The 18,307-nt window shown below is 42.8% G+C and overlaps 1 protein-coding gene across 8 annotated transcripts in view; it reads right to left on the minus strand.

Moving 5' to 3' along the window:
* The window catches only part of STX8 (syntaxin 8), a 176,054-nt gene that overhangs the window by 119,832 nt on the left and 37,915 nt on the right, over nucleotides 1–18,307 (minus strand). For 5 of the 8 annotated variants that reach the window (XR_003996692.1, XM_030535066.1, XM_030535064.1 and 2 more), the window contains exons 5-6: nucleotides 17,397–17,521; nucleotides 15,374–15,466 (exon numbers count right to left, since the gene is read on the minus strand). Coding sequence is in view for 6 of the 8 variants with exons in the window: in XM_030535066.1 (XP_030390926.1) it covers nucleotides 15,374–15,466; nucleotides 17,397–17,521 (218 nt within the window). In the remaining 2 variants the exon portion in view is untranslated. Of the gene's footprint in view, nucleotides 1–6,339; nucleotides 6,490–6,646; nucleotides 6,981–13,788; nucleotides 13,960–15,373; nucleotides 15,467–17,396; nucleotides 17,522–18,307 lie in introns of those variants that run through there. The other 3 variants (XR_003996693.1, XM_030535068.1, XM_030535067.1) reach the window with 3 other exon arrangements.

The following is an 18,307-nucleotide window of genomic DNA, read 5'->3' on the forward strand; positions in this document are numbered from 1 at the left end:
CCAGCAGAATTATCTACACTGACATGCCCAGCAGAGCTGACTGGTGGGGGTGGCAACAGAAGGAAATTATTGGAAAGAGCCTAGTGTCCTGATCACATTAACCTCAATTATGTTTACAACTGAAATAATCAATCTAGTTTAAGCAAATACTTGTGTCCAGTGCTGCTCTAATTCTACAGATGTCTAGCAGCAATTAATTTTTTATATGCTTAATCTAGAAATAGCTACTCATGATGCCATTTCAGTGTTTGAGTTTAGCTGAGCATTACCTGCCATTTTCAAGGCTATTTCCGAAAGCAGATCTCTACTAATATTACAGTGCTATTTAAACAAGCAGGAAATCTGTATCTTCTATTCAAGTCTTGCACAGCGAAGAGTTGTGTTTACACATAAGATGTTAGTGGAATATCCAATTTTATCCTGCTTTATTTCTCACTCTGGTTGGAACATTACAAGAAGTCATTTAATTCAGCTTTCTGGTCCAGTGAGGCGCTGATTACTAAAGTGCTTCCATATGTTACATTTATTTATTGTAGAAGGGACCAGGGAAGAATTCTAACTGTCTGGCAATTGGTAAACATTACAGGGGGTCAATTTTTGACATAGCCGCCATAGTTCTGCTTTTGGGAATTGCTCAGTGATGGAAATGGGCTGGAACGGTCTGAACGTCAGTCTGGAGGGACGTTCCTAACTCAACCAGGTCTGAACCATATCAGCCGTCTAACTGAATCCTACTAACACCATCTCACCTTCTACATCAAGTTTAAATGCTTCCCTGTAGATTTCAAGCTCTGCACAACTCTGCGGTACCCTACATCTCTCTCCACCTCCCCCTGACCTCGATCCTCAATACATACCTTTCACCTCAGGAACTCCTTTTGCATTGCGTCACTTCTCTCTGACCCTCCTTTTATACTGTGCTTCCCTGGAACTTCCTCCCCAATGTTGCTGTGGAAGGCTTAGAAAACCCTCCTCACAACACACTTGTCCCACAATGCTTATCAGTGAAGCTCTGTAGCTCTACTGTTTCAAACACTGTTGCAAAACTGGGTGAAGAATCCACCTTCTAGTCATGAAATGCTTTGTGCATCTACATTGTTGCCCACTGTTCATCCATTTACATTATCAGGCCATGGGACAGGGACTGTTTCTCTTGGATATCTGTACAGTGGCCAAGCACAAAGTTAGTGTTCAACAAACGAAAAGAAAAACATTAACAATGCCACAACAACTATGTGGGTGAAACCAGCCAATCGTTACATCCTCAAATGAACCTGCACAGAAAAATGATAAAAAGAAAAACATCGTATCACCTTGGGACAAACGCTTTTCATAGTGATCACTCCATATCTGATCTTTCAATACTCGTCCTCTAGGGAAATCAGCACAACACCTTCAAGAGCCTGAGATCTTAAATATGTAACTCTGCTAGACAGGAAAAACCATGGACTCAACAGAGACACTGGTTTTATGGCTTATTAAAACAATTTATAACACACTAACATTGCCTGCTCCCCTTAATTGCCCACTTCAAACCCCTTATTTATAAAACATTCTAACCCTCAATTGCCCATTTCATTTCAAGTGTCCACCTACAACATGCATTATTTAACAATCTGTCCCAACTTACATTTAGCTCACTCTGATTTTCTTCCCCAGACCTTAAAGAGAGCTCTGTACAGCTTGAAAGTCTGTACCTTCCACCAACAGAAGATATGTTGTTTTTTTTATTATCACCTTACCTACTTTGTCTGCAACGTTAGTAATAGTTGTTGGGGCTTTAAGTCAAGGCAAAAATGATAACAGTCAGCTCTTCTGTTTGCTCTAAAGGATTGTGCAGTATCATGCTTGAAAAACTACACACACTGATTAGTGATTAAGTGATGACAGGATATGAACTTTGAAAAAGCCAGGATCTCTTTCCTCCTTCCTTCCTTCTTCTCCCCCTCATCCCTATTCTACCATTAGATTGAAAGTAACCTGTCACTTTCATTCTGGACTCAGATTTTGTTGTGATGCAGATAAGGGGGAAATGAACTGAGGAATCCACCTATGCTCAGAAAAGGCACTAAAATATTTCTGCTAACATTCCCAATATACAGGTCACTCACCTGCAAGGTTGCAATTCAACCATTTAAACACTGCTCTCTCCTTACTTGCAACTCATTGAGCAGACACACAACACCATCCCCTAGCGGAGCCACAGCTCTTTTGGGAAGCAGTAATGCACATGAACCAAAAGGTAAAATGTCTGTTTGATATTCCAAGATGTGCACAGGTTTTCATTTTTTGCATAAAAAGATAATCCAAAGACAAAGAAAAGACACAGTAAGACAACTCCTAGAACTGTTCAACACCTCTCAACCAGGCCTTCTAACTTCCAGGCAGTATGAATTCCAGAACACAAGCTTGCATAGCAGCATAAAGTGACTGCTCTTCTCATAATGCAGGATATAGGATTTCTGAGGCCTTTTCTATTACAAAATAAAGCACTTTATTGCAGTTCTTTGCCTATTTTCATAGGGTCAGTGTGAAATACAGGAGAATCCAACATGTACAGTTCAAACTGACTCACGGCTTAATGGGTAACTGACTTCAAAATGTCCTCACTGGTTCCAGTAACATCTCATGATGATCGAATGACCAGGGATGTTGGTTCCTTCCTCTATGTTGTAACCACCTAGGCTTTGACTCTCCTGCAAGCTATCTGTGAAATCCATTAAATGGGTGTTAAGCACCCAACAGCCCACTTGATGAAATCATCACGATGCAATGGCACATGGTCCCCACCAGTTTTGACTCTCCCCTGTTGCTGAACATTAAACATTCATCAGGACTTGTGTAAGTAAGCCATGAGGACTGATCCTCTAGGTAGCAGATGGATCCACATTTGCACAAGTCCCCTAAGTAAACGGCATAGAGGACTGAGGGTCGCCATTACAGCAATATACCTTTTAGAAGGAAAAACTCTCCTAGCTTATTCCACAGCCCTCCCGTTTGTAAATTATCTTAAGCAAGTAGGCCCAAGAAAGTGTCATGCTCTTTTTGTGTAACAGCGTCTCTTTAAACAGAGCCTTGAAAGGGGTTGTATAATAAATACTAATCATTTAAGAACACTGACTACATGACATCTAACGTACCGTATCAGAGCACTCAGAGGCGTGAGACTCAAAAGGAAATCCACAGGAGGATCAATCAGACCCAGTGAGTGGGACAGATAGGAGAGGAATTGGAACCCAGTCTGGAAAACTTCCCTGCCTTTAGAGAAACACCAGACAGCCTGTGCCCAAGGAGCATAAGCTGGATGCCTGAGATCAAGGCATCTGTGAGGGAGATGATCAAAAAGTCTAGTTATTTTACTCATTTCCTAGCTTTTCACACAAAAGCCACCCTTCAGACATCATAAAAAGATGGGGGATGAGTGTAAAAAACAAAACAAAACACAAAATAGTAATCCAGGTCTTGTCTGCCCATTGACCCTCTGCCCTTCCTGGAAGACTATGGCTGACTGTGGAGCTGGTGGCATTACGGAAAATGAGATGGTAACTATCAAGTGAAATTAACAGAGAACATTATGTATCCCCCATGGAGCTTGCCTGGGTGTCTGTGTGCCAATAACTCAGGGAGGGGCATGCTGTCCCTGGGATGTTAGGGGACCAAGAGCAGAGACAGCTTGCCAGGCAAGCCAGAGGGAGAGAGCAGAGACACTATTTCAAGTGACCGACCAGCTCAGAGGAGGAGCAGTGTCTGAGCGAAAGTGGGGTGAGAGTCAAACGATGAACAAGAAAATGCTCAGGAAAGTAGAGCTAGCCAGACCTATCACAAAGGTCCTCAATGAGATGCCCTCCTCGGGAGCACTGTGAGAAGAAAGAAGTTATCTGGGGAGAGTGTGGAGCCAGCCAGAAAGGGTAGGACTTGCAGTTTGGTGAGCTTGTGCGTACCAAGGTGCACGCAGGGTCCCCCTCAGAACTGGCCTCTGAGTGTCCTGAAGCAATACCCCTAAACTTGGTCCTTTCCCTGCTCAAGATAACTCCCAGTTTACAGGGAGAACTCCCTATCCAGTCCAGCTGAAGTAGACCTTCAGCTCCCTAGATAAATCAGTTACCATTTGGCAAGTGCTACCCTTGCTGGGTCAGGGCTGCCTGCCTACAATGATTGTATCCGAGTTCTACGGTAGGAGATTAGGAGTTTTTAGGACTGTTGTTATGATCTGCACCCTGATCCCTCTGTCCCTTTATGGCGAGGGAAAATCTCGGGAACAGAAGCAGCCTGATTCTTGTCTGAACAGAACACCTGCCAACTGTGATTGTCAGCTCCTCTGAGGAGTCCAGATTCAGCTGTAAACCTGAGGATCATTCACAGAATTGTGAGGGCACCATTTTATGGTTAAATAAGCAGATAAATTGTTTGGGAGACACCCCGCCCCATTCCCTGAATTGCATCCTCGAGCCAGGAGGTAAGGGCTTTTATTACCTACTATCTATTAAACCTGTGGAGGGACTTGCCATCTTATCCCACATGTGAACCTTTTGGACTGTGCTGAACCAAGTCAGCTAAATTGTTTATTGGTGCTACAGAAGAGATTGTCCCAGGTCACCAAAAGTGCCCCTGGAGAACACTTACCAATGGGACACAAAATTTTATTCTTGCTATATCAGATCACAAGTGGGGAAATTCATTGCTACTATCAGCATGGGGAGGGCACAGGTGACCTAAAAAATTGGATTACCTTGTTATATTTTTTGCTGTTTAATACAATTGCTCTGTTGACTATATTGTGTGTGTTTAAGTTATTCCTTGGGAGTCTGCAACTATCTGGCTTGGGGTGACCCTGTGGTTAGAATTTTCCTTCCAAGATGCCCCAGTGATCCCGCCAAGAAGGAGTGAAGGGGTGAAAGTACCACCAAGTTTAACTGGGAAGAGAATAAGAAAGTTACATCCTGCTCAGCTAATCCAAATGAACCCAGATCAGTCCATCAAAAAGCCATAAGGAGACTGGCATTAAAGAGATAACCAGGTGGATAGTGGTACTACAATTATTTTATCCACACTATTAAAAATCCGGGGGGGTGGGCTATTGGTTTCATTAAAAAAAAATTTAACTCAAAAATCTGACCAAACAGTTGGGAAAAAGCTCTTTTCTTAAATGGCAGATTAAGCTTGCCATTCATATCTGAGAACCACCAATAAGCTCTGCAGCAAAGCCAAAAGTAAGACCTGACTGTCCTGATGCTTAAGGTATAAAGAACAAGAAGGGAGAAAATCTTTGAAGAAACCTTTTGGGGCTTCTTTATCGATCTTAAGGAAATAAAACAATGTTACACGACCAGTCTTTCTTATGCACTGCTGATCACCTTTAAGATGGGAGGAGGGAGACAGCTCCCCCCATACACAATGGGATGGGTGAGTTAGAGGCTGACTAACCATGGAAAAATCCACATAATTGAGAAGACAAATGTTGAACAATTATTTTACAGCCTGAACTATTCAAGGAAAAAAGTTAACTCTGCCAAGAGGCCAGACAGATTCCCTGTGTGTATGTACTAGTATGGAGCAGACCAGTCAAGCTTCAGAAATGTAATGCTTTTATCTTCATCCAGTTTGTGCTTTAGTGGTTATCTGTTTCTGCAAGCACTAAATAAAGCAGTACAAATGCTGAAGGAGAAAAAAGATGGACTCCACATATTGTGTGGGGAGGGGGTGAGGGTAGGGGAGGTGTATGTACACCTCTACCTTGATACAACTCTGTCCTTGGGAGCCAAAAAGTCTTACCGCATTATAAGTGAAACCGTGTTATATTGAACTTGCTTTGCTCCACCGGAGTGTGCAGCTCCCCCGCTCCCCCCAGAGCACTGCTTTACTGTGTTATATCCAAATTTGTGTTATATCGGGTGGTGTTATATCGAAGTAGCAGTGTATGTGTGGGTATGTGCAATATGAGTGATGGGGGGCTTCAGGAAAAGAAAGGATGGTCTTGTGGTTAAGACAGGTGCATAGTGACAGGGAGAACTGGATTCTTCTCCTGCCTCTGCCACAGAGTTCCTGTGTGTTGCTAGATACATCACTTAAACCAAACTTTTCACAGGTGGTCACTAATTGTGTGCTCCTCATTCGCTGGGTCCCCACCTTGAAAACATAGGTCTGACTGGCTGAGGCCCCAAGTACCCACAGCTGCAAGCTGAAGTCAATGGGAGCTGTGCTTTGAACGTAACAGCTAACCATTTAAGCACCACGAAAAATTCAGGTCCCAGGCATCTCAAATTGGGCACCCAAAATTGGTGGACACTTCTGATCTTAATTTCTCCGTAAAACTGGAATAGTACCACCTCCTCAACTCACTGATATTCCTTGAAAATAAATTTATTAATGTTTTGGAAGCAATCGGATATGTGGGGCCACCCATTTAACAATGAGGCTAAAACAGATACTACAAATAGCTGCTCTTTCAGTGAGCACCATCCATCCTGAACACTGAATGAGAAAGGGATCCTATGGGAAAAAAAAAAAAGTGACCATGTTATTAAAGACTATCATAATGCATACGCATAAGGAGACCTGGCAACCTTAATTCTGACATTTCTCATATTGAGATTGTGTATTCTGTAAATGAGATGATTCAGAACAAAAATTTCTCTGACACAGGGTGTTAATTTTTCTCCCCATATCAGGTTAGTTCTAATTAAACAATAGACATTAAGATACAGAAAGATTCCGTAATTAAACAGAAGGCAATTCTGCTCTCAGACTGTAAGCTCAGAGAGGCTAGATAAAAATTAACTGCTGCCTGAGGTCAGTCACTCCATGGGTTATGGTTATTTTAAACTTCAACATTAGAACCATGTGCCTCTCAAGAGATTATTTGAAGTCTGATCTTGAAAGGTGCTGAGCAGCTCCTGAAAACCCTCAAATCCCAGTGACAAGGGGAGCTGAGATAACTCAACCCCTTTCAGAAGAAACTCCATGTTTTGCAGGATCAGACCCTAAATGAAGGAAACAAATATTGTTTAAACAAGACTGTTAACATTTTAAAAGTTAAGAATATCTTAAATCATTCCTTATTTACCAAGCTAATGCTAACAATGAGATAATACCCCTAACCACAATTTTTTAGTATTCAGAGCTCAGACATATTATCTGTATACAATGCTAATTGGTTTTGACTATAAAAATAATGCTCTTAATATTCAGAAATGTAAAACCACTTCAGGATTCCACTTCTAATTACTGTAGAACTGTTGAGTTATGAACATCTCAGGAATGGAGGTTGTTCATAACTCTGAAATGTTTGTAACTCTGAACAAAAGTTACGGTTGTTCTGTCAAAAGTTTAAAGCTGACTTAATACAGCTTTGAAACTTTACTATACAGAAGAAAAACGCTCCTCTCCTCCTTTTTTTACAATAGTTTACATTTAACACAGTATCACATGCATCCGATGAAGTGGGTATTCACCCACGAAAGCTCATGCTCCAATACGTTTGTTAGTCTATAAGGTGCCACAGAACTCTTTGCCAATTTAACACAGTATTACACTGTATTTGCTTAATTTTTTTTGGTCTCTGCTGCTGCCTGATTGTGTACTTCTGGTTCCAAATGAGGTGTGTGGTTGACTGGTCAGTTTGTAACTCTGAGGTTCTGCTATGTACAATAGCCATGAAAACAACCTGTAAAGGGAGCTAGTTCATCACACAAATGTTTGCTGGATGAGAGGGAAATAGCTGTACCAGAAAGGAAGGATGGGCTTCTTGTAAAGATATGGAACTGGGACTCAGGAGAACTGGGTTCAATTCCCACCTCTGTCACAATTTCCTGTATGACTTTGGACAAGTCACTTAATCTCTCTGTGCCACAGATAATAGTCCCTTTCTCCGCCCCCCACCCCCCAACACCTTGTCTTATTTAGATTGTAAGATCTTTAGAACAGGGACTGTTTCTTACTAGGTATATGTACAGCCCTAATTTCAGCTAAGGCCTCTACTATAATTCTAGTCATTAATAATCATGTGCTAGACAGAGTCATTTCTGACACATACACATGCTATATTGTGCACCAGGCTAGTTATAGGCCTTGAAAATCCTACTGATGAAAAATCAAGTGCTCATTTCCATCTACATTCGGGGTTTCGACAGCATCCATCACCATTGTAGTGAAGCGTCTCAGCAATAAATAGCCCTACAGCTTTCAGAGACAGCAGACTGGTTCAGTTATAAGGAGTGGATTTAATTATAATGGAAAGTGTTGGATCGACAAACCTCAAGACTGCCATCCTATTTGTCTACAGAATGGGTGCAGGAGAGGCAGCAGCAGGGACTTTTCTCCACACTGTCCTACCAAGCTGAGTCAACAAAGAATCTTTGTCAGTCTTAATTCCCACTCAATCCACAGGGTCAGACTGGCACTTAATTAGTATCAACTGGGACCTTGTAGACTGATCTATTTCATATGCATCTGGAAATGGTAATAGCCTTTGCTGACTAATAAACCTGGATCTGAACCGGTGACCAAGAGGAAAAAATGAACCTATTTCCTATCATCAATCCTGAGCCATCCATTTGAGGATTCACTGCATGTATTCTAGTACTGATTAGTCCCATTAGCTGGATGGGCTCCGCAACAATCCAGACATAAAGCTTGATTCTATTCTGGTTCTTACAACAGCAGCAACATTGTTAAAGTTCCAATTACAACATTTTCCATTACTGTTGATAAAGGGGAGGTGATAAGCGCAGACAGTAACTGCAGTAGTTACAGACATAATTCTGGGCCAAATTCTCTGTTAACATAGCTCTACTGAAGCCCATGTATTTATACTAGTAGAGATTTGTCCCTTTGTCACATGGATAAGTGCACAAAATTGTAGGTACATTGGCAAATTTTATGTTTATAAAAACCTTAACTCTGAATTTCCAAGCTTTTTCCTTTTTGGAAATTTGATCCTTAACATTTCTTAACTTTCAATTATCCAAAGGTGTTCTCTGTTAAGTTAAATTAAGATAATAAAGACAGATAAATTCTTCAGAAAAAAATCCTTTGGAACTTTTCAGTTAACAACATAATGGCCATTCAAATAGAGATCCACAGCATTTAGAAGATTCTCCTAACTAATAAAAACACTAACTGCAAACACAGATAACCCTCTGTCCACTTTAAATAATGTATGTTTGCAATACTGTACACTCATATGAGCATCCCACAGTGAAAAATAACATCTCTAGGAGGGTAAAATAAATAGCATTCAGAATTTCTGAAAGCATTCCCCAAAAATTATTGCATTGTGATTGCCTCACCAAAAGGGCCAGAGGCTACTTACTTGATCTATTCCATGCTTTTCTTCTTCCATATCACAAATAGAGGACGTGAAGAAAATTTTCCAAGGCCAAAGTTGGCACTAATGATGAGAACTCTCATCATTTATCTCCCACTCCTCACACTGCTAATCAGCGTGATCAGAGTCCTAGGTCTATTCTTTGAACATCAGCAAAAGCAACTTCTCTTGGTACTGTTTCTGTTTTGTTCTCCACTGCAGCTTCCCACAAAATAACATGCACGTACTGGATGTCCAAGCAAATCAGAAAAGCAATCCTAGGGATACAGTCCAGCTGGCAAACACCCTATTTCTAGAATACTGATTACCATAGTTCTTGGGTAAGGAATGACGTGAAATCCCATTAAAACTCAAGCGTGCCCCAATGAAATCAAGATGTCTGATCATAGAGGCCCTTTGACTGATAGCAGATCTAGACTTATTCCTTGTAAGCACAATCTTGGCAAGAACATACTTAGCATCTCCTTCTACTCCTCTCCCAACCTTGAAAGGTGATCGAAATTACAATATATGACACAAGACTCTTGAGAATCCTGGATGCATTACTATTTTCAGCAGCTTGGTCAGACTTAGGCAAGAGACCATCTTTCCAAAGATGACATTTAATCATTTTTAGTCAGATGAGCAAACATAATAGCATTTACATGTATGAATCACGATTAAGGAACAGCAGCAAAGAGTCCTGTGGCACCTTATAGACTGAGGCCTGGTCTACACTACGCGTTTAAACCAAATTTAGCAGTGTTAAACCGAATTAACCCTGCACCTGTCCACACAACGAAGCCCTTTATATCGATAAAAAGGGCTTTTAAAACCGATTTCTGTACTCCTCCCTGATGAGGGGAGTAGCGCTGAAATTGGTATTGCCACATCGGATTAGGGTTAGTGTGGCCGCAATTTGACGGTATTGGCCTCTGGGCGGTATCCTACAGTGCACCATTGTGACCGCTCTGGAAAGCAATCTGAACTCGGATGCACTGGCCAGGTAGACAGAGAAAGCCCTGCAAACTTTTGAATTACATTTCCTGTTTGCCCAGCGTGGAGCTCTGATCAGCACGGGCGGCGATGCAGTCCCAAATCCAAAAAGAGCTCCAGCATGGACCGTACGGGAGATACTGGATCTGATTGCTGTATGGGGAGACAAATCTGTTCTATCACAGCTCCGTTACAGAAGACGAAATGCCAAAGCATTTGAAAAAATCTCCAAGCTATGATAGACAGAGGCCACAGCAGGGACTCAGCACAGTGCTGCGTGACAAGCGTAACGGAAAGCCAAAGAATCAAATGGATGCTCATGGGGGGGGGGGACAATGAGGACTCCAGCTATCCCACAGTCCCCGTAGTCTCCGAAAAGCATTTGCATTCTTGGCTGAGCTCCCAGTGCCTGAAGGGTCAAAAACATTTTCCCGGGTGTTTAAGGGTATATGTCGTCAATTTACCCCTTTCCCCCCCACGAAAGGAAAGGGGAAAAAAATCGTTTCTCGCCTTTTTTCAATGTCACCCTGTCTACTGCATGCTGCTGGTAGATGGGGTGCTGCAGCGCTGAACAGCAGCATCCCCTCCCCTTCCCGGTGGCAGATGGTGCAAAATGACTGATATCTGTCCTCCTCATCATCCCGTGAGTGCTCCTGGCTGGCCTTGGTGAGGTCGACCGGGGCGCCTGGGCAAAAATGGGAATGACTCCCTGTTATTCCCTGCAGACGGTACAGAAGGATTGAAAACCGTCCTCATCATAGCAACTGGAGGCTGAGGGCCTCACCCCACCCTTTCATGTCTAATGAAGATTCTGTACTGCCTGGACTATCATAGCAGCAGGAGGCTGCCTCCTCCTCATTTTATCTCACTAAAAAGTCAGTGTTTCTTATTCCTGCATTCATTACTTCAGCACACAAATGAGGGGGACATTGCCACGGTAGTCCAGGAGGATTGGGGAAGAAGGGAAACAATGGGTGAGGCTGTTGCAGGGGCATCCCCTAGGATGGCATCATCATGTCTGCGGGATCTCTGGGGCTCTGACCTGGAGCGGTTGTGCTCTCTGGTTCTCTAGTACACTTGTCCCATATTCTAGGTAGGACTGACTCTATTTTTAGACAAAACAAAGAAGGGAATGACCCGGGGAGTCATTCTCATTTTTGTCCATGCACCCCCAGCTGACCTCAGTGAGGCCAGCCAGGAGCACACATGACAGCAGCAGACGGTACAAAAGAACTGATAACCATCATTGCCAATTTCCAATTGCAGACGGTGCTGTAGCTGGTAACCATCTCTGCTACCTTGCAAAGGCAAATGAATGCTGCTGTGTAGCACTACAGTACCGCGTCTGTCAGCAGCATCCAGTACACATACGGTGACAGTGACAAAAGGCTAAACGGGCTGCATGGTTGCCATGCTATGGCGTCTGCCAGGGCAATCCAGGGAAAAAGGGCGCGAAATGATTGTCTGCCATTGCTGTCACGGAGGAAGGATTGAGTGACGATATTTACCCAGAATCACCCGCGACATTGTTTTTACATTGGAATCTCAACCCAGAATTCCACTGGGCAGGGGAGACTGCGGGAACTACGGGATAGCTACCCACAGTGCAATGCTCTGGAAATCGACGCTAGCCTTGGTACATGGACGCACACAGCCGAAATAATGGGCTTAGTGTGGCTGGGTGCACTTGACTTTATACAATCTGTTTTAAAAAACCGGTTTACGTAAAATCGGAATAATCCTGTAATGTAGCTATACCCTGACAGACATATTGGAGCATGAGCTTTCGTGGGTGAATACCCACTTCGTCAGATGCATCCGACAAAGTGGGTATTCACCCACAAAAGCTCATGCTCCAATACGTCTGTTAGTCTATAAGGTGCCACAGGACTCTCTGCTGCTTTTACAGATCCAGATTAACATGGCTACCCCTCTGATTAAGAAATAGCTTCAACAATTGTCTGGGATGCTTACAGTACTCTCTGAGGCTGGAGCACCTCTTATTGCATTGCTACACAACGGGCTTTAAACTAAAGGAAAAAATACCTGCAGGCCATTGCTAATGAACCAGAAAGAGCCCAAACCTCAGCAGAGCAGACTGAGCTGCTGCTGGAAGAGAGCAGTTAGCAACAGTGGTTTTGCCTACAAACTTAGGCTGCTTAGGAAAAAGTTAACCAACAACATTCAGAGAGGTGGGCCAGTGCGACTGTCAGAGGTTAGATCAATTATACGGCAGCTGAAGTTTTAATGACAAAATATTTAATTCAAATCATTTACAAGTGAGGAACAGACCTCAGCCTAATTCTACGAAGCAGGAATTCCTAAAACATACTAGCTAAGTGATCCGGAAAATGAGCTTCCCAAAGAAGTTTGATGGAAGTTTTGACTCCAATATAAAAATATTGATTCAGCATTGAAGGAAGATAAACTTCCCCTGCTTCACCAAAGTATGTTTGATGCCATCACCACTCAGCCTTAAGGAGGAAACATTTTGAACACAATGGATATTACATGGGCAGTTACGCTTGTCCATTTTGACTGTATAATAGTGACCAAATATTGGCAAAGTGTGAGAGAAAAGTTTGTTGAGAGTTACATACAGTAACCAAAATACAACGGGTAAAAAGGGAGAAAGCCACTGGATAAAAGCAGTGTTGTTGAGTAGCTAGAGCAGGGGTAAGCAAACTTTTTGGCCTGAAGGCCACATCTGGGTATGGAAATTGTATAATGGGACATGAATGCTCACAAAATTGGGTGTTGGGGTATGGGAGAGAGTGAGGGCTCCGGCTGGGGGTGCGGGCTCAGAGACAGGGCCAGAAATGAGGAGTTTAGGATACGGGAGAGGGCTGCAGAAGGGTGGGACTGAGAGGTCTGGAGGGCAGGAGGGGGATCAGGGCTGGGGCAAGGGGTCGGGGCGTAGAAGTGGGGCAAGGGTGCTGACTCTGGGTGGCACTTACTTCAAGCAGCTCCCGGAAGCAGTGGCATGTCCTCCTCTCCGGCTCCTATGTGGAGGCACGGCCAAGCGGTTCTGCACACTGGCCTGTCCACAGGTACTGCCCCTGCAGCTCCCATTGGGCCATGTGCTGGCCAATGGGAGCTGCGGGGGTGGCGCTTGGGGCCGGGGCAGAATGTGGAGCCGGGTGGGTGGAGGGAGCGTGCCGCTGTGTCCAGGAGCTGTGCAGAGCAAGCCCCTGACCCCACATCCCGGAAGGAGCTCGAGGGCTTGATTAAAATGTCCGAAGGACTGGATGTGGCCCCCGGGCTGTAGTTTGCCCACCCCTGAGCTAGCAGAAGGGACTGGAAGTCAGAACTCCTGGGGTTTTACGCTACTCTTACTAGTCAGAAACTAGGACAAATCAAATCAATCTGTGCCTCAGTTTCTCAATCTGAAAAATAGGTTTAAATAACCTGCCTACTTCAACCAGATGTTTTGAGACTTCATTGTTTAGAAAAAGTTTTACACAAAAAGTGTTATGGGGTACACTTACTCTTCCCAACACTACCGAGCCCCAAAGCTGCATAGGAGAAAACACAGACAGAAGATTTTGGAGACCCCTCCACATTTAAAAAGAAAATAGATCATGCTCCAGATTACAAGATGTCGAAGACTGATGTTTCACTCAGAACTGGAAAACCAGCCTCTCCTGAGGATTCTGTTACTTGAGGGTAAAAACAGAAAATAAATGTGTTTTGGTTTGTATTTTTTAAAAAAAAAAATGAATAATTAAAAATGAGACTCATAAAATTAGATATTTAATTGAAAATTTCTTTATCCACATGGGGCAGAGGGGACTTAATTATGCTGAGCATCTTTTCCTAATTTCTTTGTTTGCATAAGGCTATTTCCTAATATGAAGGATGAGTAAATGGCAACATATTCAAAACAATAGATACAAATCCCTGGTTTGGTCAGAGAGGACGTCAGACAAGCATGGGAAAGCTACACTATATTAAGCCTACTCAGGGAGTTGGGATGGAGGCTACCCAGTTGTGATTTATATTCTCTACACATTAATAGGAAATGTTCACTTAATATCATATCTGACAAAATATAGGGAAGAACAACGATTCTAGGAGGAGGCAAATTGAAGTACATAGGTAATTGGCAAGTAGAGAGGTCTTTGCATTCTCAGTGGTTAGATACAATACTGCCCAATGACAGACCACATGGATCAAATCTTCATGCCAGAGAAAACTGGCAGTGTTTTCAAAGTTCTAACTCAGCCATTATTATATTGTGAGGAATGAGCGGAACCAGAAGATCTGCTCTCAGAGGATTCAGTTCAGGTCATTTGGACAATTAAGTTGATGGCACAGCATCTTTAAACAGCAGATTTTTTATTATTTGTATTACTTAGTGCCTAGGAATCCCAATCATGGACCAGGACTCCCATTGTGTTAGGTGCTGCACAAACCCAGAACAAAAAGATGGTCCCACGCTCAAGGGGCTTATCTGATCAGCTTTACCCGTTACACACCATAACCTAAAGAAAAGATAGATTTACAGATCCCCGTACTTCACTTAATTTGATCCTACCTTTGATTTCATGAAATCCTCAAAATCCAAATCACTTGTATAACACAATCTGTCTGTTCTTTAATCACTGGCCACAGACATTCCCATTTAATTAATAATAAAAGGCAAAAGTTTTTAATGAGACCAAGAGAGGAAGAACCCTAACGGGATCCAAGAGCAAATAAAAGACAACAAAAAGTTAAGTTATTCACACATGACTACTATCACACAAGATGCTGCTGGTAACCATACGTGTTAAGACACATCTTTCTGCAAGTAACCTAACTAGCTAATTCTTTCCTTAATGGATGGCCCCTAATACATTAAGTCTCGGATCCTGTACATTGTTTACAAGAAGGAAAGTAGCATAACAAAATAAATCACTAGTTTATCAACTGATGAAACAGTCATTGATACAAAACCCCACACAGTATTGTCTTGCTACTGTTTGAATAGCAGCAGTATACTGCGCATTTCCTATAGGGCCTACAATAAACTTGATAAGCTAGAAAAACCATCATTTTTCCATTTATTAAATTAACTTTTGCTGTTCTTACCATTCTGTTCCTCCAGCTCATTCCCGATTTCCTGCCCCATTTGTTTTTGCCTCGATAAGACTGAGGAGAGAGCATCAAGCCCAGCATCTTGCTCTGCGCAGAAACAAGGAAATAAAATACATTACAGGACGCAGCATGGCGTATCAGCAGTGGTTTTAAAGGATGCAAGCTAATCCAGAGTGTTAAACTATGCCAGAAGACATGCAAGGGAGCAAAGATCTGCTGTGTGTGTAAAGAGAGTTAAACTACATTAACAAAGAGAGACATCACCAGCATGACAATGAATTCCTATTGCAGCAACATATTTCAGATAATAAAAATAATGTGAATGATGGGTAATTAATTTGTCTGCTCTGGTTAGGATATTCAACCGAGTCCCAAAAAATCCAGAAACTGAACATACAGCTGTTACTCAATCATAAATGCCCTGGAATTTCTGGCACAAATATATAGACCCTTGATTACCCTTTTTGATTTCCCAAGGAGGTTTTAACATGACTAAAAGACAAACAGGTGATGCAAGCACCAAAGAATTCAAATAGGTTTTTTAAAGCTGAAAGAGAATATAGCATGTGTGCAAGAGAGAGACCAAGAGCATTAACAGAGCCAGATATAAAGAGGGCAGCCACAATTCAAAATTTCCCCACATAGCTCTGTCAAGGCTCTCCAATCCCCACCTGAGCCGCACACTCTTAGTCAAGTCTATGGGCCCCATGCAGCCCTGAAAACGCACCTCAGTTGTGCTCTGCAGCTCTCACTACACAGGAGGCCCATCAGTGGCATTATAAAGGATGCTGCAAGCAAGAACTGCTGTGGTTAACCACTTGCTGAAAGCCAAAAAACACTATGTAGGGTGAGGCTGCGTGAAGAGCCAGATATTGCTAAGCTGGAGCCAGAGAATCAGAGGTCAAAATGTTGATCTGTACATCCAGAGTCTGTTTGCCTTCTAGAGTGCTGAACGCCCAACATCCCACCTAACAAAGAACCTCTCCAGCCTGTGTGTGTCCCCACCTGTACATGCGCGCGCGCGCGCACACACACACACACACACACACACACACACACACACGGATAAGTTTAATACCCACAATATGACAGCAGTGTTTTAAGCTGACTCCTGAACAATCAAATTAGAGTTGATGCTATTCTCCTGCCCTGTAACTCCACATACCAGTTTAATGGTGATTAAAATAAAACTTGACTACCTAGAGATTTATTTCATTTGACCATCCTCAACAACGTTAAACACTGAATTACATACAGTATTACAGCATGCTCCTGCCTATCCCAAATCCTATTATCCAAACCCCTTCTCTGTCCCCCATGTCTCTCTCGTTCTGGGGAACAAGAAAGGGTTTCAGATAAAGCAGAGGTTCGGTTAATAGAGCAGAGTCCCTCGGCCCGGACTGTGAGGAGGTGGCAGTGGAAGATGAGCCCCTGGCCAGGGGGAGGCCACCCTGCTGCTGAATGGCTTCTGCAGCAGCGCAGGGTGCCATCTGCAGCCCTGCTGTCATGGGAGTGAGTGAGGGGGGCAAAGCAGAGACTCCCAGTGAGGACTGGGAAGAACAGGACGAACCTCCAGCTGTGGGCGAGGTCACCTCGTTGCTGAATGATCAAATGGTTGCTGCCCTCTCACTTAACCAAATACAATCTGTGACCCTGTGCTATTCAGACAATTAAGAGTATAGTGTCCTTCACGTGCCAGCTAATGCATGCAGGCTGGGAGTGCCCCGTTCACAGTCAGATTTGAGTGCTCAACCCATAAGAGCCCTTTGAAAATCCAGCTTCGAGGAATAAAACGGATATTGTCATTATAAATCAATTCTCATCTAGTAAGGCCATGATTCAAAGCACTAGAGCATGCCTAACCTTAAGCACACATATTGTTCCACTGAGGTCAATGAGACTAGTGATATGCTTAAAGTTAGGCTGGCCTCAATGACCTTTCAGGGTCTCTTCCAGTTCTATGAGATAGGTATATCTCCATATATTATATTACACAAAAATAAAGAGAAGCTTATACCTTGTATGATCCTCTGCTGCTGCTGTCTGATCTCACCAAAGTTAAGCCCGCTGGTTTCCTCTGTCTCTTCCAGAAGCCATGGGTTGGTCACACCTCGTTTCACCCCTCCAGTCATTAGGTTAGATCTGAAAATGGTAGGGTTTTTTTAAATTTAAAGTAATTTCTCTAAATAAACCTGTTTCCTCTACAATTTGTCTCACAAGCAACTGGCTTGAAATCATGAAGCTGCAAGACATTCACTTGCCATGCTGTGTGCAATTCCCCCCCCCCAAAAAACACATTAGCCAGAGAACAATTTCTGAGCTATTACGACAAAATACCTTACAGAGTACATTATACCACCTGAAGAAAAGAGAGTGAGATTATGATCTTGTAGCAGATACTATTACCATGTTTCTCTAGGACACTGGGTAGTATATACATTAACTAGATTGCTTGCTTGCATGTTAAGCACACAAGACAACATAATACCGTGACTACTGCTACACAATGAAAAAATACTGATATATATCTATAAATAAAGATATTCATTCCCCTTTTTCCCAATAGGGTAAAGAATAAATATTTTATTTTTAAATCAAGATGCAGAGTTCTAAGACTCAAATGGTACTGTACTGTATGCATACTCCTAAGAACACAATGGCTCAGTCCACTATTACAGCTATAGATTAAACAAGTGCAGTGGGGCTTCAGCTTTGTACCTTGGGACCAAGTGAATAATGCTGGCCCTGCTTGGCAGACCCCCTGAAACCTGCTTGTGGCCCCCTTGGGAGCTCTGGACCCCTGGCTGAGAACCACTGAGCTATAGCACTACAAGCGTTTTCCTGGTTACAATGGAAAAAAATATTTAGGATGCCCTTTTGGTTAAGTTATATAAATTCAAGCAGTAACATTAAAAAGTCTCTCCACTT

The sequence above is a fragment of the Gopherus evgoodei genome, chromosome 15, assembly GCF_007399415.2.
Source record: "Gopherus evgoodei ecotype Sinaloan lineage chromosome 15, rGopEvg1_v1.p, whole genome shotgun sequence".
In the NCBI taxonomy this organism is placed as follows: domain Eukaryota; kingdom Metazoa; phylum Chordata; order Testudines; family Testudinidae; genus Gopherus; species Gopherus evgoodei.